The sequence below is a fragment of the Neofelis nebulosa genome, chromosome 8, assembly GCF_028018385.1.
Source record: "Neofelis nebulosa isolate mNeoNeb1 chromosome 8, mNeoNeb1.pri, whole genome shotgun sequence".
Taxonomy (NCBI): Eukaryota; Metazoa; Chordata; class Mammalia; order Carnivora; family Felidae; genus Neofelis; species Neofelis nebulosa.
Genome location: NC_080789.1, coordinates 54,176,172 through 54,203,090, shown reverse-complemented (window position 1 = coordinate 54,203,090; position 26,919 = coordinate 54,176,172). Strand labels below are relative to the sequence as shown.

The following is a 26,919-nucleotide window of genomic DNA, read 5'->3' as shown; positions in this document are numbered from 1 at the left end:
AGAGCATTCACAAGGACAAAAATGAAATAGTGTATTCTCATTCACGTGGTCCAGGAAGGACTTCATCACATAACACTTTGCAGCAATAACTTGGCACTCTCCCATTTTGCTAAAAGAAAATCGATAGTATTCTTTTATATTTTATGATATTTATGCACCACAAGTTTGAGACAGTTAATAAGTAGACAACTGCCATAGGCAGGTGTATGTACTAGATGACTGGAAGTAAATAGATTATGTAATATTGAAAACATTCTTTGAATTGCTTATTCTGATTGTTGATTACAAAGTTAAAAATGTTTTGCAGCTTTTTACCAGAAACCAATGGCAATTTTGTCCTTAATTATGAATCATCAAAGTTTTCAAAAATATAACATTTTAACAGTGTGTAAGTATAAGAAGAACCAGCAGTAATGATAATCTAGAATCTATGAGAGATATATTTGAAATTTAGGATCATTATTGCTTTTTGATGACACAAGTACCCAAAAATGAATAATGATAAGCTATTAAAATGGTCATGTTACAGTTTTGTGCATGACAGATTACAAACAGTTGGTTGCATTTCAAAGAATGTTGCCTACTCGGGATATATAGATTATCAAAACCAGGAAAATAGAATAAATATTGGGTTTAGATATATCTACATTATTATAAGATTTCTGTGAAAGTTCGTTTTCACTATTGTTTTATTCTTCCTTAAATAAATAATTACTAAAAATGACTTCAAAAATCTAAAAAATTAAAAGGGTCCAGATGGTAAAGGGTGATGACTGTTTTACTAGTATACTGAAAGTTAAATGTATTAGCACAAAAACATTAATCTGAATAACAGCATTCAGTAGAGAATTTGGAAATTCCCAACCTTTTAAGAATAATTTTGCCAAAATGTTCACATCTCAGAGGGTGTGTGTTTGTGTGATTTGTTTTACAGTTGTTTGGTTCTTAGTGATTTCTTTAGTGAAAGAGCTATTTTTTATATAAATGAGAGTCAAGCAACATTGACAGAGAATAGAATTCATGACATTTAGAGAAAACAAAACTAATTTGATCTCTTTGTTAAACAGTGACCTGGATATGTCAGAATTCCTAATTAATCCAAATGCAGGTCCTTGCCGCTATAATTTGATTGCTGTTTCAAACCACTATGGAGGGATGGGAGGAGGACACTGTAAGTTGACAGTTACCATTTTGCTAAAATTATGATGCTTGATAACTGCAGACTTTTTTTCTTAAGATATTTACTACTAAAAGGGAAAATATGGGGTGCTTAGCGGCTCAGTTGGTAGAGCATGTGATTCTTGATCTAGGATCATGAATTCAAGCTCCACTTTGGACCTGGAGCCTCTAAAAAAAAGCGGGGGTGGGGGGGAGGGCGGTAGGCCAGGGTAGCTTAGTTGGTTAAGTGTCCGACTCTTGATACCGGCTCAGGGCATGATCTCTGCCCCCTGCTGTGCGCTGGGCATGAAGCCTGCTTAGGACTCTCTCTCTGTCTTTCCCCCACTCGTGTCCTTTCTCTCGCTAAAATAAAAATTTTTTAAAGAGGAAATATAAAACGTGTCTTACATATAGTAGTTGTTCAGTAAATTTGACTAATGAATGAATTAGCTTTTGAAACTTTTTTAACATCAGGAGTAAAGTATTGAGTTAATCATACTTTTCACTTTAATGTACAGGGACATCATGGTCAGGACTCGTGTCCATTTCCATTCTCCTTCCCTTTCCCTTTCTAAAATGCTTGATGTATGTGTTATAAATCATGTGTCATTGTTAGTTTTTACATGGTTGGTGCAGTATGTTACAGATCTTACATTTTTCTCTTAACACATAAGACATCTATATGTTACTTTGTGTCCATTTAGTTAATTGCTTCTAACCACTTAGGACTTAGATCTACCATATTTTATCTCTGTGCTCATTTCATGGTCCACATCCAAATTGCCTTTAACTTTCTAACACCACAGGACTGATAAAAATCGTTGTTTATGGTCCCCTATGTGAGAATTTCTTTGAGCAACATACCCAGAAGTGAGATTGCTGAGTTACAGAGTATTTAGGTACTGCCAGATGGCTCTCCAGGACAGTTATACTAGTCCACACTCTCCAATTGATAGATTTTTCTGTTGGACCATCTTTGCATTCCTACTTAACCTTTTAAGTTTTGTTTTGTTTTGTTTAGAAATTAATTTTTGTTGGGGCGCCTGGGTGGCTCAGTCGGTTAAGCATCTGACTTCAGCTCAGGTCACGATCTCACGGTCCATGAGTTCGAGCCCCGCGTCGGGCTCTGGGCTGATGGCTCAGAGCCTGGAGCCTGCTTCCGATTCTGTGTCTCCCACTCTCTCTGACCCTCCCCCGTTCATGCTCTGTCTCTCTCTGTCTCAAAAATAAATAAACTTAAAAAAAAAAAAATTTAGAAATTAATTTTTGTTTACTTAAAATTGTGTTTAAATTCACAGTTGAATTTGGTTAACTAATTTTATTTAGAGTGGTTAAGATTTCATTCCTAAGTGAAATGGTCTTGTAGTTTTTTTATATTCTTCCTTTGGAATCAAGATTACAGTCTGTCCTAATAAAACAGTCTGGGATAGTTTTTTTCTCCATCCTAAAGCAGATAGTATAGTACAGGAATTAACTATTCATGAAAGTCTAGTAGAATTCACCTGTAAAACCATCTGGTTTTATGTAGTTTTTACATAGCCATAGTTTTTTCTATGTATGTCATGATTATTGAAGTCTGTTCACTTTTCTTTTCCCCAAGATGTATGCATTATGGCATTTTCTACTTTTCTAAAAATGTATCTGTGTATTCCACTTTATTTGAGAATCGTTATATATAATACAGTTACATGATGTCTTTGTCCCTTTTTCGTTCTTTTCTCTAGGTCCAGAGGTCTATCTTATTAATCTATTCAAAGAATTAGCTTTTCACTTTATTAAATTTTTCTTTTTGTTATGTGAATGTATTCTTTCTCACTGATTTCTTTGTTATATTTTCTTCTTCTTTTTTTAATGTTTATTTTTTAATTTATTTTGAGAGAGATGGAGAGCATGAGCAGAGGAGGGACAGAGAGGGAGATACAGAATCCGAAGCAGGCTTCATGCTCTTGAGTTGTCAGCACAGAGCCCAGTGAGGCACTCAAACCCACAAATCACGAGATCATGACCTGTGCCAAAGTTGGACACTTAACTGAGCCATCCAGGCGCCCCACTTTGTTATATTTTCTTCTTGTTACTTTGAGTTTGCTCCATTCCTCTTTTTTTAACTTTTGGTTTGAATACTTTGTTACCTTTTGCTTCACTTTCTTCCATGCTCTCTTGAAGGCTATAATTAAAGGTCTAAATTTCCCTCTAAATACTGCTTTATTCCATAAATTTTGAGTTGTAGTATTTTCATTGACTTTAAATTCTATATATCTTTTTAATTTCCTTTATGATTTCCAGTTAGTCTAAGGTCATTTAATCATCTGCTTTTCTTTTTACTTTTTTAATGTTTATTTATTTATTTTGAGAGAGAGAGAGAGAGCAAGAGCACAAGCAGGGGAGGGTCAGAGAGACAGGGTGAGAGAGGATCCCAAGCAGGTTCCACACCATGAATGCAGAGCCTGATACAGGGCTTGAACTCAGAAACCATGAGATCATGACCTGAGCCAGAATCAAGAGTCAGATGCTTACTGACTGAGCCATCCAGGCACCTCATATGATCTGCCTATCAAAACATAGTTTTTTTAAAGCTCTCCTTTTGTCTTAATTTTATTACAGAACAATTGGTTATATTGCCTGTATTATATTAATCCTTAGTTTATTAAAGCTTCCATGTGCCTTAACTTAATACAGGGTCTGTTTCTTAAATGTTTGTGTGCTTGAAAAATTTATATATTTCTCATTCAGACATAGAATTCTATATGTTTCTAATAACTTGTTTATCAGTTGTATTCAAATCATTACTATCTCTGGTTATTTTTGATATATTTGTTATATTTCTGGGAGGAATTTGTCAGGATTCTTACTAAAATGTTGATTTATCTATTTTTACTTTATTAGTTGTTTTGCACTATTAGTTGCACTTATGTTTAAAATGGGTAGATCTTTTTGTTTCGTTCCTTTTACCAGTATTTGACTTTTTTTATTTTGGTATCAGTTGGCTTGCAAACTCTGTGTGCCTTTTTGTTGGATTTGTCTCTTATAAACCATTTTATTCTTAGACCTTGTCTTTTTATTCAGCCTGGCAATATGTTTCTTTTAATTTGTGGGTGCATTGGTATTCAGTTCAGTTGACAAACTTACAACCCACATTAGGATCCACCCAAAAGAGCAGTAATTTTGTTTTGTGAGGTGTAGAATTATCCAGAAGATATAGCCTATAAGGTGTCACTTTTTAGAAGCTATGACAGCAGATAATTGGGGGACATTTTGTAACTTTGTTTCCTCAGTTATTAGATAGTTTATATAAAGCCTAGGATGTGAGAGGGAGCATTTTTTTTTTTTAACTTTTAAAGGTAAAGCAAATCTTTACTTTTTTTTAAGTTTATTTTAAGACAGAGAGTGTGAGTGAAGGAGGGGCAGAGAGGGAGAGAGAGAATCCCAAGCAAGCTCTGTGATGTTGGCACACAGCCTGACATGGGGCTTGATCTCATGAACTGTGAGATCATGACCTCAGCCGAAATCAAGAGTTGGATGTTTAAACAACTGAGTCAGCCAGGTGCCCTGATAAAGCGAATCTTTAAAAATTTTACAGATTAATCACTTTTTATTTTTCTCTTGCTTAGTACTTTTGTTTTTTGGTGTAAAACTACAAATTACTGGGATAGTATTATTGAAAAAAAAATTTGTAAATATTTATAAAAATAACTGAAATACAAAATTTAAATTATGTTTGAAATGTCAAACTCTGTAGTCAGGGACAGACCTGGCTTTAAATGTTAACTCAGCCAATTAACAGCTTTACCCTTGGACATTAAATTTCTCTTCATGCTTCACTTTCCCCATTTCTAAAACTAGAAAAAGAATAAGATAATACCTTCTCTATGAGATAATACATGTAAAGTACAGAGCTTTGTGCCTGATCCGCAATAAGCACTACATAAATGTTAATTCTCATTTATTGTCATTCATATTGTTATTCTGTGCACTAAAAAATAATAGATCTATTCTGTTGTCCTTGGGATTAAAAAAAAAAAGTCACAGATTTCAACTTCTTTGAAAACCATCTTAGGTGTTTAGATTTTAGGAAATTATGCTAAAACCTATAATCGATGGAATCAGTTGAATGTGTAAAATATAGGCCTTGTGTACATGATTATCATGCAGCTTTAGTATGTATTCCTTATATAGATGATTGTAAAGATTTGCAGGTTCCCCCCAGAAACCATAGATCATTCCAGTCACAGAAGTGATTATATTTTTCATTAGATACTGCTTTTGCAAAAAATAAAGATGATGGAAAATGGTACTACTTTGATGACAGTAGTGTCTCAACTGCATCTGAAGACCAGATTGTGGTAAGTGTGTCTTTTACTTCCTGAAAATTACAAGATCCATTTTTTTTTAAGGATGCCCATGGAATGGAACACTCTAGTCTGTATTCTAGCCATTCTAATAGTTAAGAGAGACTTGCTCTGATTTAAAGAAATGTAAAATTGTCCTCTAAATGGAAATTTGTCTTCTAAATCTGCCCACTAACAGAAACATAAATTGCAACATGAAATTTTTTCTGGTACTTTTCAACATGAAAACTGGAATTTAAAATTCTTCCTTTGGGAAATGAGCTTAGATATTTTGGGACATTGACTACTTAAAATCAGAGTACTAATATAGAAAACAAGAAAATCCTTTAAGGGTCTTCCTTACCATACCTGTGATTTTTAAAGTAAAGTCTTACCCTGTATGACAGTTAAACATTTAAACTCAAAATTACATGATTAGATAAAACAAATTAGAGATTTTTTTTTTAATTAACCTTGTGTGTCTGTTACTTTGATATCTTCTGAATAGTAGAAAAATGAGGAAGTAACATCTATTCACATTTACATCAGTTAACCAGCTACAGCTGGAGCGAAAATATTGGCATTTGCTTTGCTTCCCATCAGAGCATATTTTTATTGTCAAATATTGATTGGTGAAGGGATGATGAGTTGATTCTAAGAAGAAAGCTAACACTCACTTGATAAAGGTTTATTTTTCTATTAAAGTTTGCCTTCTATGAATTTTACTGTTTGACCACAATATTATGAAGAGTGAGAAATGTAGTATTTGCTCCTGTGAGCACGGAGCTCATATTTCCCATATAGAGATTTTCTTTTGGTGTTCAGAGAACTGACTGCTTTATTTCCCAGTTTCAGTTGAGGGCAGAAACCAGCTTTTTCTTGAGTTCATAATGCCTTAAATGTCTTCAACTTATATTGTTTAATTTAGTAAATTAATAAACTTCTGAGCTCTGTTACTGGCATAGTTTCAATTCATCATTGGGTGAAGAGATATGAAATAATTTTGAATTCTCTACAGATATTTTAAGTTTGTGTGTTTGTGTGTGTGTGTTATGTACTGTTGCTTAATCTCCCTATAGCTATAACATAAAAGAGAACGCTAATATTTTTAAAATCTGTATGTGCCTAAGTTAATTACATTTCCAGTTTATATTTAGACTTCTAATTTCAGCTCTCATCTGTCACTTTTCAGTCGTGTTTTCCTCTTTAATCTCTCAGCCAGAACATCCTGAAATTACCTATATTCTCTTTCAACATGTCTTTGACAGTGCTTTCCTAATCTTGCCTTCAAATAAACAATATATCTTGTTTTTATACAATACATGTATTTAATGTTACCTTACATCTTAACAATGATGATACTTCATTTAGTCAACAAGTATTTGAGTACCTTCTTCATGTAGGACTCAGTTCTAAACAAGATTAAAAGACCGCTATCTCTAACTTAAAGAGGCTTACAGTCCAGAGATGAGAGAGAAGTAAATTACCAATTATATCATAAGTACTATTAAATATCTTGGCTATAAGGAGAAAGGACAGCTATCTCTGCTGATGTGGGGTGTAAGGAGATAGGACCAGTATAGGGGAGTTTGCATAATAAAGTGGTGTTTGACCTGAGTCTGCAACTACAAATAGAAAAATTAAACAAAAGAAGCAAAGGAAACAGTACTACAAAAGCAAGGAGGCATGATAAAACATGGTATTTAGCAAAACAGCAAACAATGTAGTATTACTGAAAGGAAATACCTGTTAGGAATATGGGGCAGAAATTAGGCTAGAGCTAAACGTGGCAGTCAGATCAAGGAAAATGACATTCTTCACAGTTTAAAGCTTTTCTTAAAAACTGTGAGAATCATAGGTGATTGTTAAGCAATAGAACATTATTAAATTTGGAATTTGAGACAAGAAGCAGGCTATTACAGCCTGCAGCAAAAACAAGGCTGTCATGTCACTTCAGCAATACAGGTTTCTAAATTTAAAGCATGGTAGTAGTAATAAGTAAGCAAGTAAAAATAAAGTTGTGGTAGTATTGTATAAACAACAGGGAAATGGATTTATGAGATTATGAGTTCAGGAGTGAGTACCAGCCTAAGTTATAAATTTGCATTGTTGGTCTTATACTTGAAGCCATAGGTTTGAATGAGTCACCAGGTGAGAAGATACAGAGTAAGAAAGAGTAGTGGGCAGGGGACAGAACATGATTTTTTTTTTTTTTTAAGTCGGGATTTACTAAGCCCACAAAAAAGTCAGACGCAACCTTGGAGATAGAAGATCTATGGTAAAGTAGTGTCATGAAAGCCAAAAATTGTTTGATGTAGGAAAGAAAAATAGTAAAGCATTAAATGCTACAGCGGGACTGAATAAAAGAACTTTAAACAGTATCCATTTAATTTGTTTACAGCAGGTTATTGCCCCTAGTGAAAGCCTGAAATTTCAGTAGAATGATGGGCGCAACAGATCATGCTGAATATAGGGGTTTGCATGAGAGTGAAAAATGGATATTATTTGGTGGCTCTGTCTATAGCCTGGCAGCTGGAGCAGGTGGTAGAGTGGAGAGGGATTTATAATGGGAAGAGACATGAGTGTTTTTTATGCCAAGAAGTCCAATTGGAATCACTAAATACACGCAGTGATGACAAATGGAGCAGTACCCTGAAAGCAGCAGGAAAAGCTGGACTCTGGAGCAAACTGAGAGGGAAGGGATGAGTATTAGAAAGAAGCTTTCCTTTTTTCCTTAGACACAGGAGGGAAGCAGACATAGAACTGTTTCATGTGGCAGTAACTAGGTTAATCTGTGATAGAGTTGCATTTACTCCTCTGTTTAGCTAATTTAAAAGAATAAAAATATTCATTCTAGTGACTCTTCTTCCTTTATATATAGCAGTGATCTTGTATTTAACCAATTTAAATAAGTTCTGTTTGTCCATGTACAGTTTTTCTATTTGACTTATGCCCTGTCTCCAAAATCAGTTACCAGGTGAAAAATCCATACTGTGCTTAATATGATCTTTGAGACTTATGCCCATTTTGACATCCTTTGTTTGTTTCAACAGTCCAAAGCAGCATATGTACTGTTCTACCAGAGACAAGACACTTTCAGTGGAACTGGCTTTTTTCCTCTTGACCGAGAAACTAAAGGTGCTTCAGCTGCCACAGGCATCCCGTTAGAAAGTGATGAAGATAGCAATGATAATGACAATGATATAGAAAACGAAAACTGTATGCACACTAACTAATGAAAGTCCTAGAAGCCATAAAAGAGAGACTTTCCTGCTGGTGGTATGAAATGATGAGGTTACCCACCACATTAAACAAAAGTCTGAGATGGGGAGTTTCAGATAACCGAATGTAAATCCTTTATCAGATTTTAACTTGTGCAGTACTTGAAGTGAAACACAATGAAAACTTTAACAGAAATTGTCTCTTAATACATTTACAGTCTTGTAATTACAAGCTAAATATATATAGGAAATCACAAATAAATCCCTTTTAAGTTTGCTGCTGTTTTGATGAATTATGTTTTCTTTAATTTTTTGGATGTGAGTTAATTGATGACAGATGTTAAATTTGTGGATGTTGGTCATTTATTTTGCTCTAATAATACTGCAAGAAAACTATGGCTGAACTTAGTTTTTGGATAATCTAGTTCATGTGCATTAGGCTGCCACATGTATTACTATGATATTTAGCTGCGGTATCAATGTGGCATAAATACTGCAGTAGTATTCTTGGAAAACCAAATTTTCAAATCTGTCCCTGGTAATCAACATGGGCCTATTAAAAAAACAAATCATGATACAGGAAACAATCTTGGAAAAGTTATTTTCTTCTGTAGAATCATTAAAAATCCAGAATGTTATGTTCATAGTACTGCCGCTGTGAAAAACAGGTTCTAGATTTCACACTCCATCTAAAATCATTTTTCAGTTAAATGTAAGTATTTTTTACTGCTATTGAGATCTATTCCTTAAGTATTCAAATTTTGTTGACTTGCTTTAAAACGCATATCTTTAATCTGGTGTTGGTCCAAAATTAAAAATTTTGCTGTCTGTTTTTCTCTACCCCATTTTTTGGTAATTTGGCAACCTTTAGCCCTTCCAATTGCTATAATACATATAAGGACAGACTTATAGTATTCTGTGTCCATAGTAATAATTACATCAAGCTTAGATGAGAAATTTTTTTTCATATACTGGCCTTTAAATCATTAATGGACAATTGGCTTTAAAGGTAGGTCTGTTAACTTTCTTTGTGTGTTCCTGATGGAATTCACCATAGCCTTACAGCTTTTCTCAGAAGGTAACTTGTTATAAGAGAATTGGCATTTGCATGTTCTAGAGTCAGAACCTGTATAGTATATAAAGTATACAAACCTTGAATTTGATTTTTAGTTCACCACATTCAAGGATCCAGGATGCCAAAAATATGTGTGAACATTTGAAACATTTTTCATTTGCTGCTTTTTCCCTTTGATCTAGTTGAAAGAATGTATTGTCGATTGGCATACAATACTGCCTTTAATAGAAAAATCTAAATGCTGGGGCACATTTCACATATCGACTACCTGAGAAATTGCTTTGTGTCCCACTGTTATTAAAGCAAAAAGTATAATGTTCTTCACTTGAACTAATCAAATACAATAGATTATAAATTGTGTATTGTAAATAAAAGTTCACTCTGTGAGTGCACATTTTGGTAAATTATTTATTTATGTTAGCATTTAAAAGTAAAAAAGAAAAAAATGCATTTGACCAGGATAAATGAGGTATGTTGATCATGGCTTTGCTTTATACCTTGATATTAAAGCTGGTTTTTCATCCTGGTATTTTAAAAGCTGCTTTGGGTTTGTTTTTTGTTTTTGTTTTTTGTTTTCTTTCCTTTTTTCTTTTCTTTTCTTTCTTTTCTCCTTTTTTTTTTTTTTTTAATGTAAACTAACCTCCTGCATGACAGAGGTTAAAATTTTGTCTGCACTTGAGTTCACTTGAGTTTACATTTGAAATGTGCATGTTTATTTATACAGATTTCAATAAAGCTATTTAAGGCCTTATTTAAGTCTTTTATTTCTTACTCTGAATCTTGATAAAAATTCTATGTGGGTAGGTGACTATATGATAGACTTTTTAGTTATCATATAGTTAAAAAATAGAAAGGAAAGCATGTCACAGCTAAACAAATCCTGTTAAGGATGTGTTTTAAAGTTGAGTTTTTAAAAATATGCATTAAACATATATTTGTGCACCTACTAATCACTATTCTGTAGTCTTGAGATATAGCAGTAAACAAACATCCCTCCACTCAGAGCTTGCAGTCTTTCTGCTGTCTACCACTTAATAGACTTTCCATTTTTCTGAGGTTTAAAGAAAAACCAAATTAACTTTTCCAGCCCTAAATTGTAGTCTCCACCCTAACTGTCCATAGAGACCATTCCTTTTTAATGCCTGCGATTAACTTTTATTCCCACTAAAAGAAGTGTTTTAAAATAGAAAAGGATGTTAATAATACCATGGAATTTGTCAAACTCAAATTACATTTTCAGCTGCAAAAAAAACCAAAGGCAGTGCAAAAGGCTAGTCCATGCTCTAATTAAAAGTAGATATTCGTAGGTAATAAAGGTGGTAATAATGCAGCCAATCTAGAATTCTACTGTTAGCTTTTCTACTTGGTAGTCATATGACTTTGAAGTTAATCTCCCCTACTATCTTTCTTCATCTGTAAAATTATAACAATGGTAGTAGTATTCATTGAGCATTTACTCCGGACCAGGTAGTGTATTAAAGTGTTATATGTATTATCTCATTCATGCCCACAGTAGCTATGAGACAGAGACATTGATCATCACCATTTTTCATTTGAAGAAACCAAGGTACAAAGCAGTTAAGTGATATTCCCAAGTTCATTCAATTACTTTGTGATAGAGCCAATATTCTGCCCTCAGATATGTGCACTGCCTCCCACTTTGTTACAGTGTCTGCCTCACAGGGTTGTTGAGATCCCAAATGAAATCATGTATTTTATGGAAAGGTGCTTTGTAAACTATGTGGTATACTCATTACTGATTTTAAGTGTAATATGGCATTTTTTTCCTTGTTTATCTGACTCAAGTACACCCTTTTGTATATTTCTGCAAATGCAGCCCTGATTTTCATGACTTTTTTCTTCACCTGTAGTTTAGTTTTAATCTCTGAGCAAAAGCAACAGTTTAATACTTTGCTTAAATATCTTGCTTTCTCCTATAGTCTATTCTTTTAGCAGTCCTATATTTATCCTTGCTTTCTGGCAATGCACTATAAAACCACACAAAGCATTGATTTGGGCAAGAAGAAACCCAGTAACTACCAAAGCCAATGATTCTGTATATGGATAGTAGTTTGTCACCAACTAATTTCATTGAGGTGAGGACATCTTAAAATAAGCCAGGAAACTATGGGAGAAGATGAAGGGAGTCCCAGTAGCTTACCAAAGGGGTGGCAATGGGGCATATTCAGGTTGGAACCTTCCACCCCCCAGAGGAATTGACACTACAGTCGTGTATGGTGAAAATAAAAAGCAAGTCAACTTTCAAGTTGCTTTTTATTTTTATGTTCTTTATAGACAGTGCACTTGATTACTGCCAGCTTCCCACCCTCCTTTCTTGGTATGCTTCTGATCTTTGTGCAGTGTACATTAGCACATTCTCTTTAACTCAGTTTTTAAAGTACAAATGTGGAAAATTCTTATATACTAGGGCATGGGACCAGACATCCTCTAAAATCTCAGAGGAGTAAGACTGTAAAGAAAATAATTGCATTTCTGGAGGCAAAGAAGAATAGTGGACACCTTTGTTTGTGTTTTTTACTCAATAAAATAAAATTTCTCTTTTTCTTTGAAATCACTTCTCTTGAAAACATAATTATGTGGATAATTCCCCAATAATTCTTTTAATGACACTTAAAGGGCCAGAGGATAGTAGAGAGGTGGGAAGGAGAGTACATGCATATCCTTGACGACTTACATACTAAGATGCAGAACTATAGTAAATTGTTTTGTGACCAGATTTTTCCAATGAGAAATCTATATAATTTTCTTATAAGCATGTTAGGTTGTAGGACATTTCAATTAGATATGTATGTTTTTGATATGTTCAATTTATATTTACTATGTTTTAAAAATTTTTCCAAATAGCTCAGACAACAAAACTTTCATTTAAAAAGTGTATTTAAATTTTTATAAGCTACATGAGTAGGTTTTTAAATATTAGAATTGGGAAGATAAAATGTATATGGTAAAATTCAAATTATCAGTCAAAATTTATTTTCAGTAATGATGGGGTAAAGAATATTTTGATGGATAATATAAAACTACAAAAATTATTTTTGGCAAATATATGCATTGGGAAACATACTCCACATCATACCATAGTCTAATGATATCCCAACTCTGCCTTTGAGAGCCTGGAAATTGCCAGGGTAATAAGAGGAAAAGAGCCTACATTATAAAGGGAATCCAGAAAGTTGGTAAACCATTCATGAAAATCAAGCCTTGACAACATTTTGGACTAGAGTCTCAAAGGACAGGAAGAAAATCAAATGGATTTTGAGGTTTTTGTTTTTTGTTTTTTGTTTTTTCCCTAGAAATGTTAAATGTGATTACACAAAGCAGCTGAAAATACAGCTATCTCTTTGGTAATTGTTCTTTTAAATGGAAATGCTGTAAAAATAAGACCAATATCTTCCAGTATGCACAAAATCAAATATTTTAAATGTTTAAACTGTTTTGGTAATTAACTGTATTCTGCAGAAAATCCTGGTTGAAGGTGGCACTCATTTTGCTCAAAATTTTCCTCCTATCAGGACCTTGTAGCTTGTTCTATATAGTTTGGTGAAACAAACCATAGTTTCATTCACTGTGATTTTCAAGTCCATTGCTAGCTGGAGTTAAAGCTCCATACATAAAAGTAAAAAGTATTGAACCATCCCAATAGTCTTTTCCCATAATGTATATTATTACATTTTTTTCAATAATTACATAATTTCTCAGACTTGTTTAAAAGCTTAAATATCACTTTGTTTTTTAATTCTTAAACTTTTAGGATTATTAAATTTTGTAACATCTCAAATCTCTTATTAAAACTTTTATTACAGTATTTGCCTTTCTTTCAAACTTTATAAGAGAACATTGTAGGTTCACAGACATTGTAACTCCTTATTCCTCTTCTGCTCCTTGAGTCTTAGATACAGTCTTAGATATAATTTAGACTCCACTAAAATATTCTGCTTATGTCTGGCCTTCCATGTGTGCCTTCACTGTTTCATCTGGCCTGCTTTCTTCTGACCTTCAATTCTCCCCATGAGCAAATGAAAGTATTTCATTTTCTTTATAGTGAAAACCATCTTTCCATTATATCAAATGGTGAATTATCAGTGTTCTGAAAATAACTTAAAGCACCCTACAAACAAATACAGATCATTTTAGAATTGCCCTCAATTGAGAGAAACAAAAACAATAAATTGTAAATATAGAGAAACTATTTTTAGTGTATTTTTTTGAGGGTGGATTCCTGTAGAACTTTTAAATATTGAGTGACTTTAGTAAAATTAAACTCTTTAGTTTAAAAAACTCAGAATTACATTCCATTTTGAGCCATGTGTCTATGCGTGATACTGCAGATTCAAACAATAAACATCAGTAATTACAGATACTTGGTTAGTATATTTGTTGGGATACCATGAGATTTGGTAGGGAACATTCTAAATTTAGAAACCATTTCCCCACAGCTAGCTCTAAACAAGTCATTAGCTGATGTTTCAGTTTTCTCAACCATAAAATCATATCAGTTTCTTGTGAGGAAGTAATGGACACGTAGGTGTGAACTTCCAGGTGTGCAAAATAAGACCATATTTTGTAGTATGGACAACGAGAATGTTGTAGCATCACTCATAAAAGACTTCTTAAATGGAAGGCTCAAATTCAACTTTGGAAATTATTGTTGAAGTATATATTCTTAGCAAAAGAATAACTAATGGGATGGGCCAAAATAAAATTTGTTTTTTGTTTTAAACCCTCCTGGCTCCTGTAAAAGAGCAAAAGTATCAGTGTGATGGTAAGCTTAAAAAATTTCATCATGGATACTAGAATCCAGTTGTATACTAACAATATGATTTTTAAAGCTTTTTGTGAGCATAATTTCATAGCTTTTAAATTTAGAACTTTTTCTCTGCCTTGGGCAGACATGGGTTGTGCTGGGTTTTCCCCCCAATTTCATTAATCGTTGTCTATAATCATTTGAGTTAAAGATAATAGTCCAGACTCCAGAGTTTATGGCCTTTATTTTGTCTGAATATATTTAGTAACAATTATAATTAATTTAACCAGTACTAAATAACTGCATGTCATGGCAGACTAAAATGTTGCATCCTGTTTTGAAAAATATAAATGTACAATCAGATCCACTCACCAGGATTATGCCTCCTCGCCACCAGCCTCTTCTTACTCCAGTTCATTCTTTATTCTGCCAGAGTGATCACCATTAAAAAAAAAAAAAAAAAGAAGGAAGGGAGAGAGAGAAAGAAAAAGAAAAAAGAAAGAAAGAAAAAAAGAAAAGGTCAGATTCTATTCCTCTGTCCAACTTAAAGTTCTCCTCTAACCCCTCCTTGGAGGAAAGACTGGTTTGGAGCATAGACTCAGGAATTAAACCACTTGAGTTCTGGGCCTGCCATTTTCCTGCAAGTCATGTCACTTTCTGCCTCTCACTCCTAGTTTACAAACTAGATCAGCTCTTGAACTCCCACCTAGGAGGGCTTGGGGTCTGATTAGAAGGAAGTGTGAGACTGTCAAAACTGCATATTTGCCTAGCAAGCACGTGATTTTTCTCGGGATGCACAGTTTTCTAGTGGACTACTAATTATTTGTGAGGAAACGGAACTCCCCATCAACCTGAGCCATCCATTTCTGGCACTGCAGTACCTACCTTTCAGAATTGTGAAGTTTATGTCTTGATCTTGATGAAGAATGTAGCAGGTATTATTACTAATAAAGTACCCACGTGTAGGAATGATTGTTCTCTTTATCATTCATTCTCAGTTTCTAATAAGCTTCTTTTAGCAAGAGAGCAAAGAGTAAGGTAACAATTAGTCTACCCAGATTGCCTGTTCAACTGGTGTTTAAGGGAAAAGGTTGAGAATTTGCCCCTTAACTCTTTACCTTTCTTCAAACATACCATACAATTTGACAATGCTGGGCTTCCCCATATATGATTCTAGTTTGCAGGGCTTGCCTTATCTTCTACCTGGCAAACTCCCATACACGTTCTTCAAGACGTGTCCCAGCATGCACCTGCTTAGTCTTCCTGACACATAAGTTGCCATAACTTTCTTTACCCCATTAAACTGAATTATCTGATGGGAGAATCCTGTTCAGTGTTCCTAAATGTGGTAATTACCAAATGAAATTTTCTTAAAACTCAAACATTGTATTGTGATGTTGTTTTATTCCTGACATATTAAAAAATATATATTTTAAAAGTAAATTTGTTCACCAGCAGGCACTAAAACATAAAAAATACAGTGAGAGTCTAAATTCAGTATCATTTATGAAATTTGGAATATTCAAAATTAAATGTAAATAAGAACTATAGTTTATATTTTCTTTTTTAATGTTTTTATTTATTTTTGAGAGAGAATGCAAGGAGGTGAGGAGCAGAGAGAGAGGCACACACAGTCCAAAGCAGGCTCCAAGGCTCTGAACTGTCAGCACAGAACCCGACACGGGGCTTGAACCCACAAACCGTGAGTACATGACCTGAGCTGAAGTCAGACATTTAACCTACTGAGCCACCCGGGTGCCCCTATAGTTTATATTTTCTAAAGATGTTTTTAAACATTGGGGCACATGTGCCCCTATGAATCATCACTCCTATATTTTGGGGATTAATTCCTAATAGTGCAATTGCTGGGTTGTAGGGTAATTCTGTTTTTAATTTTTTGAGGAACCTCTACACTGCTTTCCAGTTTGCATTCCTACCAACAGTGCAATAGGGTTCCCACTTCTCCACATCCTTGTCAACATGTGTTGTTACCCCAATGTTTATAGCAGCGCTATCAACAATAGCCAAATTATGGAAAGAACCCAAATGTCCATCAACTGATGAATGAATAAAGAAGATATGATTTATATATACAATGGAATACTACTTGTCAATAAGAATTAAATCTTGCCATTTGCAACAATGTGGATGGAACTGGAGGGTATTATACTAAGTGAAATAAGTCAGAGAAAGACAAATGTTTTCACTCATAATGTGGAATTTGAGAAACTTTTAACAGGACCATTGGGGAAGGGAAGGAGAAAAAAATAGTTTCAAATAATACAGAGAACAAACTGAGGGTTGATGGGGGGGGTGCAGAGTACGGGTAGGGAAAATGGGTGATGAGCACTGAGGAGGAGGGCACTTGTTGGGGTGAGCACTGGGTGTTGTAAGCGATGAATCATGGGAATCTATTCCCGAAGCCAAGAGCACACTGTATCTTAGCTAAATCAACAATAAATTATATTTTTAAAAATAAAACTACTTGTAAATTTTAAATAAATACTAAAGATTTTGTATTGTAAAGAATATCTTCCAACCCAGATCTTATCTGGTTTCTATGGCAAAGTAAAGCATGCTGTGACTAGGCTAATAGTTTTCTTCTGCCCAATATTACATGTTAAGTCTTAAGATTGTCCATTTTACTTGAAAAGAGTCCAAGGTTTTCCAGGAGAATAAACAACAACCAAAAAGATCTAGATTCTTTTTGCCTCTGCATTGACTGAAAATGTAGTCAACAAGTCTGTCTTCCTCCATCCTCTGAGAAGGCAGAGTTCTTAAATGCTAATGAGAGGCTTACCTAGCAATTGCTTCCAGGCAACCTGACAAGTGGTACTGCGTTTAAACAAACATTGCGTCCACAAACATTGTGTCGAGACCCCATCTCCATGAAAGGGCACAATTTTTATAGTATGAATCAGCCTGAGTGGTTACTGCTCTTACTATTTAGAAGTTCCTAATCACCCCCACCATCACCACCCAAAGCACACTGGAATAATAAAACATTAACTATTTGGTTGAAATACACAAAAATAGGTGTGCAAATTACTAACTTGGGGAGTGAAATAGTTTTCATACTTGAATCCCCATTTTAAAAAGATCTCACTTTTAAGGCAAAAATTCTTATTGATGGCCAAGATCAAGACTCAGTTTCCCAACAGAGTAAGTTAATTTTGAAAACAAAAGGAACCAAATGTTAAGAAAGGAGAAAATAGTCAAGTTTGGTTGGAAAAGAGGTTTTATGTGGCTTTTTTTTTCTTTTGCGGGTGAGTTAAACTATAAAAATATTTTGACGGAAATATTCCCCAAAATTCCCTTTAAACAACTAGGTAAACTTGAAACATCCTGCATCTTCCCAATTTTGTAAAAAGGCATGTGAAAGATGAGCTGTTTAATGATACCAATTGTAGTTGTATAAAAATCAAACAGCCCAACCAGAATTACTTGCGTACATAACTCATTAACAAAACCTCCAAACCCTAGATAAATACACTCAGGAGGAAAATTAAATTGCTTAACTTGTTCAAAATATGTTTTCTGAAGCACATGGCAAATGATTTAATTGATGTATATTCTAGAAGTAAGTAACAGAAATGTTTGTGCTATTTTAATAGGCTCACAATGAGCTGAAAGGTGCTAAAACCAGGTGTTTCTTTAGTGCTAGTGAAATTGTTAGAATTCTGAAAATTGCTTTCATACTAAAATTATTAACTAATTCAAAACTTAGCTTCAGAGTTTAGGGTAGTCCTACCAGCCCTTTTTGCCCTCAAAGTGAGACAGCCTAAGACCAGAGCAGAGATAACTCCTTACCTTAGATAATAGCCATATTTTCCCTCTCCCATCAAGGGGACCACTTACCTTTCACAGATTCCGAGACACTTCTATTCACTTAAAACTTTTATGCCTGTATGTTTCTACCCCGATACTTGGCTGATATCTCTGTAAACCTGAATTTTGACCTAGCCATTCTTCTGTAACTTTTGTCTGTTTCTACAACTACATTGTATATCCAAGGGCATGGGTTATCTGTCCAGACTCTGACGTTTGCTCATATTCTGCAGTTTTGGTTTGGTTTGTCAAAATGTGATGTTGGGATTTAACCCTAAAATTCAAAGTTACAGTTTCACCTTCTCTGTCTGTGTAGGTCTTCTCTTCTTTGACTGCCCTGATCTGCCCTCCTCCTAAGCTGCCCATAATGAATAAGAAAACTATACTGACTGCACTGCCTATAACTAGACTGTTAACTTAAGGGATGAAGGAGGTCCTTCTATAGTAAACCATTTGCAGCTGTATTTCCACAACTGTGACATCGTTGTTCTTGTTGTTGTTTTCTTAATGTAATTTCAAATACAGAAAAACCAAGTTCTTGGACAAATGTCAGGATCAAAATCATTCCATGAAAATTTATCATAAAAAGAATTGGGAAGGGGTGCCTGGTAGGCTTAGTCAGTTGAGAGACCAAATCTTTTTTTTTATTTTTTAATTTAATTTTTTTTTAATTTTTTTTTTTTAATTTACATGTAAGTTAGCGTATAGTGCAACAATGATTTCAGGAGTAGATTCCTTAATGCTCCTTACCCATTTAGCCCACCCCCCCTCCCACAATGCCTCCAGTAACCCTCAGTTTGTTCTCCATATTTAAGAGTCTCTTATGTTTTTGTCCCCCTCCCTGTTTTTATATTATTTTTGCTTCCCTTCACTTATGTTCATCTGTTTTGTCTCTTAAAAGTCCTCACATGAGTGAAGTCATATGATATTTGTCTTTCTCTGACTAATTTCGCTTAGCGTAATACCCTCCAGTTCCATCCATGTAGTTGCAAATGGCAAGATTTCATTGTTTTTGATTGCCAAGTAATACTCCATTGTATATATATACCACATCTTCTTTATCCATTCATCCATCAATGGACATTTGGGCTCTTTCCATACTTTGGCTATTGTTGATAGTGCTACTATAAACATCGGGGTACATGTGCCCCTACAAATCAGCACTCCTATATCCATTCAGTAAATTCCTAGTAGTCCTATTGCTGGGTCGTAGGGTAATTCTATTTTTAATTTTATGAGGAACCTCCACACTGTTTTCCAGAGCGGCTGCACCAGTTTGCATTCCCACCGACAGTGCAAGAGGGTTCCCATTTCTCCACATCCTTGTCAACATCTGTTGTTTAATGAGTTGTTAATTTTAGCCACACTGACCGGTGTGAGGTGGTATCTCAGTGTGTTTTTTGATTTGTATTTCCCTGATGATGAGTGATGTGGAGCATTTTTTCATGTGTCAGTTGGCCATCTGGATGTCTTCTTTGGAGAAGTGTCTATTCAATGTCCATTTCTTCACTGGATTTTTTGGGTGTTGAGTTTGAGAAGTTCTTTATAGATTTTGGATACTAACCCTTCATCTGATATATCATTTGCAAATATCTTCTCCCATTCTGTTGGTTGCCTTTTAGTTTTGCTGATTGTTTCCTTTGCTGTGCAGAAGCGTTTTATTTTGATAAGGTCCAGTAGTTCATTTTTGCTTTTGTTTCCGTTTGAGAGGCCAAATCTTGATTTCGGCTAAAGTCATGATCTCACAGTTCGTGAGATCCAGCCCAAGTCATACTTTGTGCTGACAGTGTGGAGCCTGCTTGGGACTCTTTCTTTCCCTCTCTCTCCCTTCCCCTCCCTTGCTTGCACACTCTGTCGCTCTCTCAAAATAAACAAACATTAAACAAAAAAAAAAAGAATGAGAAATTCTTTTTTCCAAAGATATACATGAAAATGTTCTTTGATGAGGCATTGACATGCCTCATACTACATTACCTCCATATGTTGTTAAGTAGAAAATAACATATTAACAATCACCAGAAATATAAAGAAATGGAAACAGATACAAAAATAACCAAGATGTTGGAAGTAGCAAACAAGAACTTTAAAATAACTATAATAAAGATGTGATATATATACACAATGAAAATTACTCATCCATCAGAAGAAATGAAATCTTGCCATTCACGATGGATGGAGCTAGAGTATATTATGCTAAAGGAAATAAGTAAGAGAAAGACAAATACCATATGATTTCACTCATGTGGAATTTAAGAAACAAAACAGATGAACATAGGGGAGATAAAGAGAGAGGGAAACAAACCATAATGACCCTTAAAGAACAAACTAGGGGTTGATGGAGGAAGGTGGGAGGGAGATGGGGTAGATGGGTGATGGGTATTAAGGAGGACACTTGTGAAGACCACTGGGTGTTAGGTAAGTGGTGAATCACTGAATTCTCCTGAAACCAATATTGCACTCTATGTTAACTAACTAGAATTTAAATAAAAATTTGAAGAAAATAAAAATAAAGAATCAACAGGAAAAGTTTAGAATGAATAAGAAATAAAGAATTTCAGGAACTATATGAAAATTATAGAAATAACCAAATGGAAATATTAAAACTAGAGAATATAATAACTGAAAGCAAAAACTGTTTTGGATGGATTAATGCAGAACAGAAGAACTTAAAAATAAGTTGGGGGTGCCTGGGTGGTTCAGTCGGTTAAGCGTCCGACTGCGGCCCAGGTCATGATCTCGCCATCTGTGAGTTCAAGCCCCGTGTCGGGCTCTGTGCTGACTGCTCAGAGCCTGGAGCCTGTTTCAGATTCTGTGTCTCCCTCTCTCTGACCCTCCCCCGTTCATGCTCTGTCTCTCTCTGTCTCAAAAATAAATAAACATTAAAAAAAAAAAATTAAAAATAAGTCAAAAATTTATCCAAACTAAAAGGTTTTTTACTTAATTAACAGGAACTCAAAAACCATGTGAGACAGAACCAAACAGAAGAGACAGAATGGAGCAAAAAAATGTAATTGAGGAAAGATGGCTGAAGTTTTTACAAATTTGATAATAAAAAAATCGACTCATTAAGACAAATGCAATAGGGAAACACTGGACTTAAAACCACACATAGAAGAAAACAAAATGATACATTAGATCAGACGGACCTAACAGACATTTACAGCACATTCCGTCCAAAGGTAACACAACACACATTCTTCTCAAGCACGCATGAAATATTTCCAAGGATATATCATATATTAGGCCACGAAATAGGATAAATAAGAAGAAAACCACATGCATACCCTTAATAGTCAAGCTGCTAAAATTCCAAGATAAAAATAAATTCTTAAAAGCAACCATAGGAAAAAAGTCACATTATTAGGAAATGATGTGACAAATAACCATTTCATTAGAAATAATGAAGGCTGGGAGAAAATGGGATGACATCTTTGGGGAGCTAAGGGATGGGGTGGGGAGGGACTGTCAAAGTTAGGATTGATACACAAGAAAATACCTTTCAAAAGTGAAGGCAAATTAAACATTTTCAGAGAAAACCAATTTGTCCATTGGTAACCTATACTGAAGGCGTATTGAGGGAAATGCTGGAGGAATTTGCAGATGGAAATTCAGGTCTACGTACAGGAAGAAATGAGGGTTCTGGAGATGGTGAATAGAATATGTGGATAAATATAAAACAATGTATCTTTCTTAGAAAAATCAAATAGTTGTTCAAAGCAAAATGATAATGTGCAGTGAGATTTGTAATGTGGGAATAAAATATATGTATAACAATAGGATGAGTGGAGTGTGTGGGAAATTGTATTGTTATAAATTTCTTACGTGTGTGTGTGAATTAATGCAAAGAGATCATGATATATTAAGTACACATATTATAAGTCCTGGAGCAACCACATACGCAAAAAAAAGAAGTGAGGCTTAACTAAAAGCCAATAAAAGAAGGGTGCACATGGGTGGTTCAGTCAGTGAAGCCTCTGACTCTTAATGTCAGCTCAGGCTGTGATCTCACGGTTCCTGAGATGGAGTCCCACACTGAGCTCTGCACCAGCAGTGCAGGGCCTGCTTGGGATTCTCTCCCTCTCTGCCCCTCCCCTGCTCACACATGCTCGCTTGCTCGCTCTTTCTCTCTCTCACTTTCTCTGATCTCTCAAAATAAACTTTTTCAAAGACCCAAAAAAGAGAAAATGGGAAAGTAATACTATTGTCACCCCTCCTTGCCCAGAAAAAGTAAAGGTAGGAAAGGAGAAAAAAGGAACAAAGAACAGAAAGAACAGGTAGAAAACAAAGGAAGATGGTAGATTTCAACCCAACCATATCAGTAAAGTTAAATGTAATGGGCTAAATTCTCTAAGGCAGAGAAATTGTAAGATAGGACAAAAAAAAAAAAAAAAATCCAAGTATGAGCTTTTCCCAAGAGACACACTTTAAACATAAAGACAAGTTTTAAGTGAAAAGATGGAAAATGGAAAAAAAAGATGGAAAAATGATATACCATGCAAACACTTAGCATAAGAAATTTAGTGTGTCTACATTAATATAAGAGGAATGATACTTTTAGAGCACTATACACTACAAAAGCATTGTGGAATAGTCTACATAAACCAAATGCTGGCCCATAATTAAGTCAGCCAATTGTTAAGGATGAAGTCATAGAAAATATGCTGTCTCACCACCAGATAATGATACTGGAAATAAATAATAAGCTATCTAGAAAATTAATGGGTCAAAGAAGAAAACTACATGAGAATTTGTGGGGTGAAGCGAAAACCTCTTCAAGGGAGATTTATGACTTAGAATGCTTATTTTAGAATTTTTAAATTTTAATTTTATTTTTTGAGAGAGAGAGCAGGGGAGGGGCAGAGAGACAGGGAGAGCGAGAATCCCAAGCAGGTTTGACACTTGTCAGTACAGAGCCTGATGTGGGGCTGAAACTCACAAACCATGAAATCATGACCTGAGCCAAAATCAAGTCAGACGCTTAACTGAGCCACCCAGATGCCCCTAAAAGGCTTATTTTAGAAAAGCAGCAGTTTTAAAATAAATTGTTTAAACATTCTTAAGAAACTCATAAAAGAAAAGCAAACTTAATGCAAAGAAATTAAAATAAGAAATCGGTAAAATAGAAAAAGAAAATCAAGGCAAAAGCTGGTTTTAGAAAAGTCTAATAGGGGCGCCTCAGTGGCTCAGTCGGTAAGTATCCGACTTTGGCTCAGGTCATGATCTCACTGTTGGTGAGTTCGAGCCCCACATCGGGCTCTGTGCTGACAGCTCAGAGCCTGGAGCCCACTTCGGATATTGTGTCTCCCTCTCTCTCTGCTCCTCCCCCACTCACACTCTGTCTCTCTCTCAAAAATAAGTAAACATTAAAAAAATAAAATAAAGTCTAATAAAAGCAGTAAATTAGCAAGACTGTTTTAGTTTGCTGGGGTTCTGTAACAAAATGCCACAAATTGTATATTAAAAAACAAATTTATTTCTCTCTGTTTCCAACAAGACACTGAAGCCCACTACAGCTTATGTTTTGTGAATTACAGTAAGATCAAGAATATTCCTAGAGCAACCACCTGAAGGTCCTGAAAAGTACATGAAAATGAGGGGATTGTGGAAGGAAGTCAGAAGTTGGAAAAGCAACCCATAAAGGGGTGGGTTTCCTGAGTTTCTTTTGTCTCACAGCTATGCTCCTAACACCAGGCCCACTTAAAGAAATCTAAATCATCTAGATGGCTAACCTCCAATGGAGCCTTGTTTTCCTTTCTAAATGAACTGTGAAAGGGGAACCTTGCAGGCTGGAAAATGTAACAGGAATTCTGGAAAGGAGAGATTTATGGAAGGTGATTAACTCAGCATAACACTTAACATTCACCTCTGAGTTGTGCATGAACAGGAGAAATCTAAAACATCATAACCTTTAATATTTAGACCATTGCTCAAGTCTCATACTAACCCCTGAGAAACACATGTGCAGGACAGACCCAAAACAATATAGCCAAAACACTGTGGCTTGAACTGAGATTTAAACCATGGCCCAATTCTCAGACTAAATCTGAGCGGTGGATGTGTGGGAATGTCTGAAAGGAAAATAGAAAAGACTTTGAAAACAGAACTGAGATTGAAAGAACTGCCCATAGAAAGCAAGACAGAACTTTTGGTCTGAGCCTAGACTGGGTTGATTGGTTAAGGAAAAAAAAAAAAAAGTTAACATCTTCCATAGGATTATAAGAAAACTCACAGTCTCCATAGTATCACAGTCACAATTTCCAGGATAGAATCCAAAATTACTTGGCATACAAAGCATGAGGAATGTGTGACCAATTCACACAGGGAAAGAAAACAGATTTCAAGACATACAGCTATAGTAATAAGATTAGTATTGGCAGAGGGATAAACACACAGAGATCAATGCAACAGAAGAGAGATAAATAGTGTCACTCAAGGACAACCAATCAATCTTTGACAAGCTGCAAAAGCAAATCGGTGGAGAGAGCATAATGTTCAACAGTGGTGCTGGAGTAACAGGACAGCCATAAGCGAAAGAATAAGCCCAGACTTAAACTCACACCTCAAACAAAAATGAACTCAAAGTGAATCATAGATTTAAATGCAAAGCATAACATTATAAAACTAAAAGAAGATAACATAAAAGAATCAAACTTAGTGAAATTGCAAATGCTGCTAAGAATACAGAAAAACTGGATCTCATTCATTACTGGTACAGCCATTCTGGTCAATATTTGGACATTTTCTTTTATAACCATATATGCAATCATCATGCAACCCAGAATCGCTCTTGATGTTTATTCTAGAGAAATGAAAACTTAGGTCTTCATAAAAACCTGAACATGATTGTTCATAGCTTTATTTGTAATAAGCCCAAACTAGAAACAACCAAAATGTCTCCCAATAGGTAAATGGTTAAATAAACTGATATAGGGGCGCCTGGGTGGCGCAGTCGGTTAAGCGTCCGACTTCAGCCAGGTCACGATCTCGCGGTCCGTGAGTTCGAGCCCCGCGTCAGGCTCTGGGCTGATGGCTCAGAGCCTGGAGCCTGTTTCCGATTCTGTGTCTCCCTCTCTCTGCCCCTCCCCCGTTCATGCTCTGTCTCTCTCTGTCCCAAAAATAAATAAAAAACGTTGAAAAAAAAATTTAAAAAAAATAAAAAAAAATAAACTGATATATCCATATTATGGAATTCTATTCAGCAATAAAAAGGAAAAGGCCTTTTCCTTTATATATCCATAATTTATTTCCTTTATTTATCCATAATATGGATATATCAGTTTATTTATATTTATATATGCATTTATACATACACACATATATATACACACACATATATACATATGACAACTTTATTGGATGTCAAGGGCATAGTACTGAGTGAAAAAAAAATCCAATTTCAAAAGGTCACATATTGTATGCTTCCATACACATAAAATTCTCAAAATGACAATATTATAGAAATGGGAAGCAAATTAGTGTTTTTCGGAGGTTAGGTGGTGGGCGCAAGAAGTGGTATGATTATAAAAAAGCATAAGAGGGGCGCCTGGGTGGCTTGGTCGGTTGAGTGTCTGACTTCAGCTCAGGTCATGATCTCACAGTCCGTGAGTTCGAGCCCCACGTCAGGCTCTGTGCTGACAGCTCAGAGCCTGGGGCCTGTTTCGGATTCTGTGTCTCCCTCTCTCTGTGACCCTCCCCCGTTCATGCTCTGTCTCTCTCTGTCTCAAAAATAAATAAAAACGTTAAAAAAAAAAAAAAAAACAACATAAGAGAGGTCTTTATGATGATGCAATAGTTTGGTATTTTTACTGCAGTGGTCATTACACAAATCTACACATGTGATTAAATGATACAGAACTATATACACACATTGTACCAATGTCATGTCTTGATTTTGATATTGTACTATAATTATATAAGATGTAGTCATTGGGGTAAACAGGGTGAAAGATACATAGTGCCTCTCTGTACTTTCTTGGCAACTTTTTATAAGTCTATAATTATTTCACAATGAAAAGGCTTTAAAAGTTAAATATCTAATTACTGGATGGTTTCAATAGCATAATAGCAATCTAAGAGAAAAAAAAGGTGAACCTGAAGAGTGATAAATTATACAGTCTGAAGAACATGGTGGGGGGGGGGGACTTTTAAAAGAAAGAAAAAGAACAGAGCATCAAGGACCTGTGGAATAATATTTTTAAATTTTTTTAATTTTTTTATTTTTTTTAATTTTTTTTCAACGTTTTTTATTTATTTTTGGGACAGAGAGAGACAGAGCATGAACGGGGGAGGGGCAGAGAGAGAGGGAGACACAGAATCGGAAACAGGCTCCAGGCTCCGAGCCATCGGCCCAGAGCCTGACGCGGGGCTCGAACTCACGGACCGCGAGATCGTGACCTGGCTGAAGTCGGACGCTTAACCGACTGCGCCACCCAGGCACCCCAATATTTTTAAATTTTTAACATACTTTTTATTGGGATCCCAGAAGGAGAAGATAAGATTGGAGCTAGGAAAATTATTTGAAGAAATAATGCCCTCACACATCCCAAA

The 26,919-nt window shown here is 35.1% G+C and overlaps 1 protein-coding gene across 5 annotated transcripts in view; it reads left to right on the top strand.

Moving 5' to 3' along the window:
• Positions 1 to 8,981, top strand: part of USP15 (ubiquitin specific peptidase 15) — a 118,841-nt gene extending 109,860 nt beyond the window's left edge. For all 5 annotated transcript variants that reach the window (XM_058742167.1, XM_058742166.1, XM_058742169.1 and 2 more), the window contains 3 exons: positions 1,068 to 1,171; positions 5,410 to 5,498; positions 8,537 to 8,981. In XM_058742167.1, coding sequence (XP_058598150.1) covers positions 1,068 to 1,171; positions 5,410 to 5,498; positions 8,537 to 8,719 — 376 coding nt within the window. In that variant the 3' untranslated portion in view covers positions 8,720 to 8,981. The remainder of the gene's footprint in view (positions 1 to 1,067; positions 1,172 to 5,409; positions 5,499 to 8,536) is intronic.
• Positions 8,982 to 26,919: the final 17,938 nt, after the last annotated feature.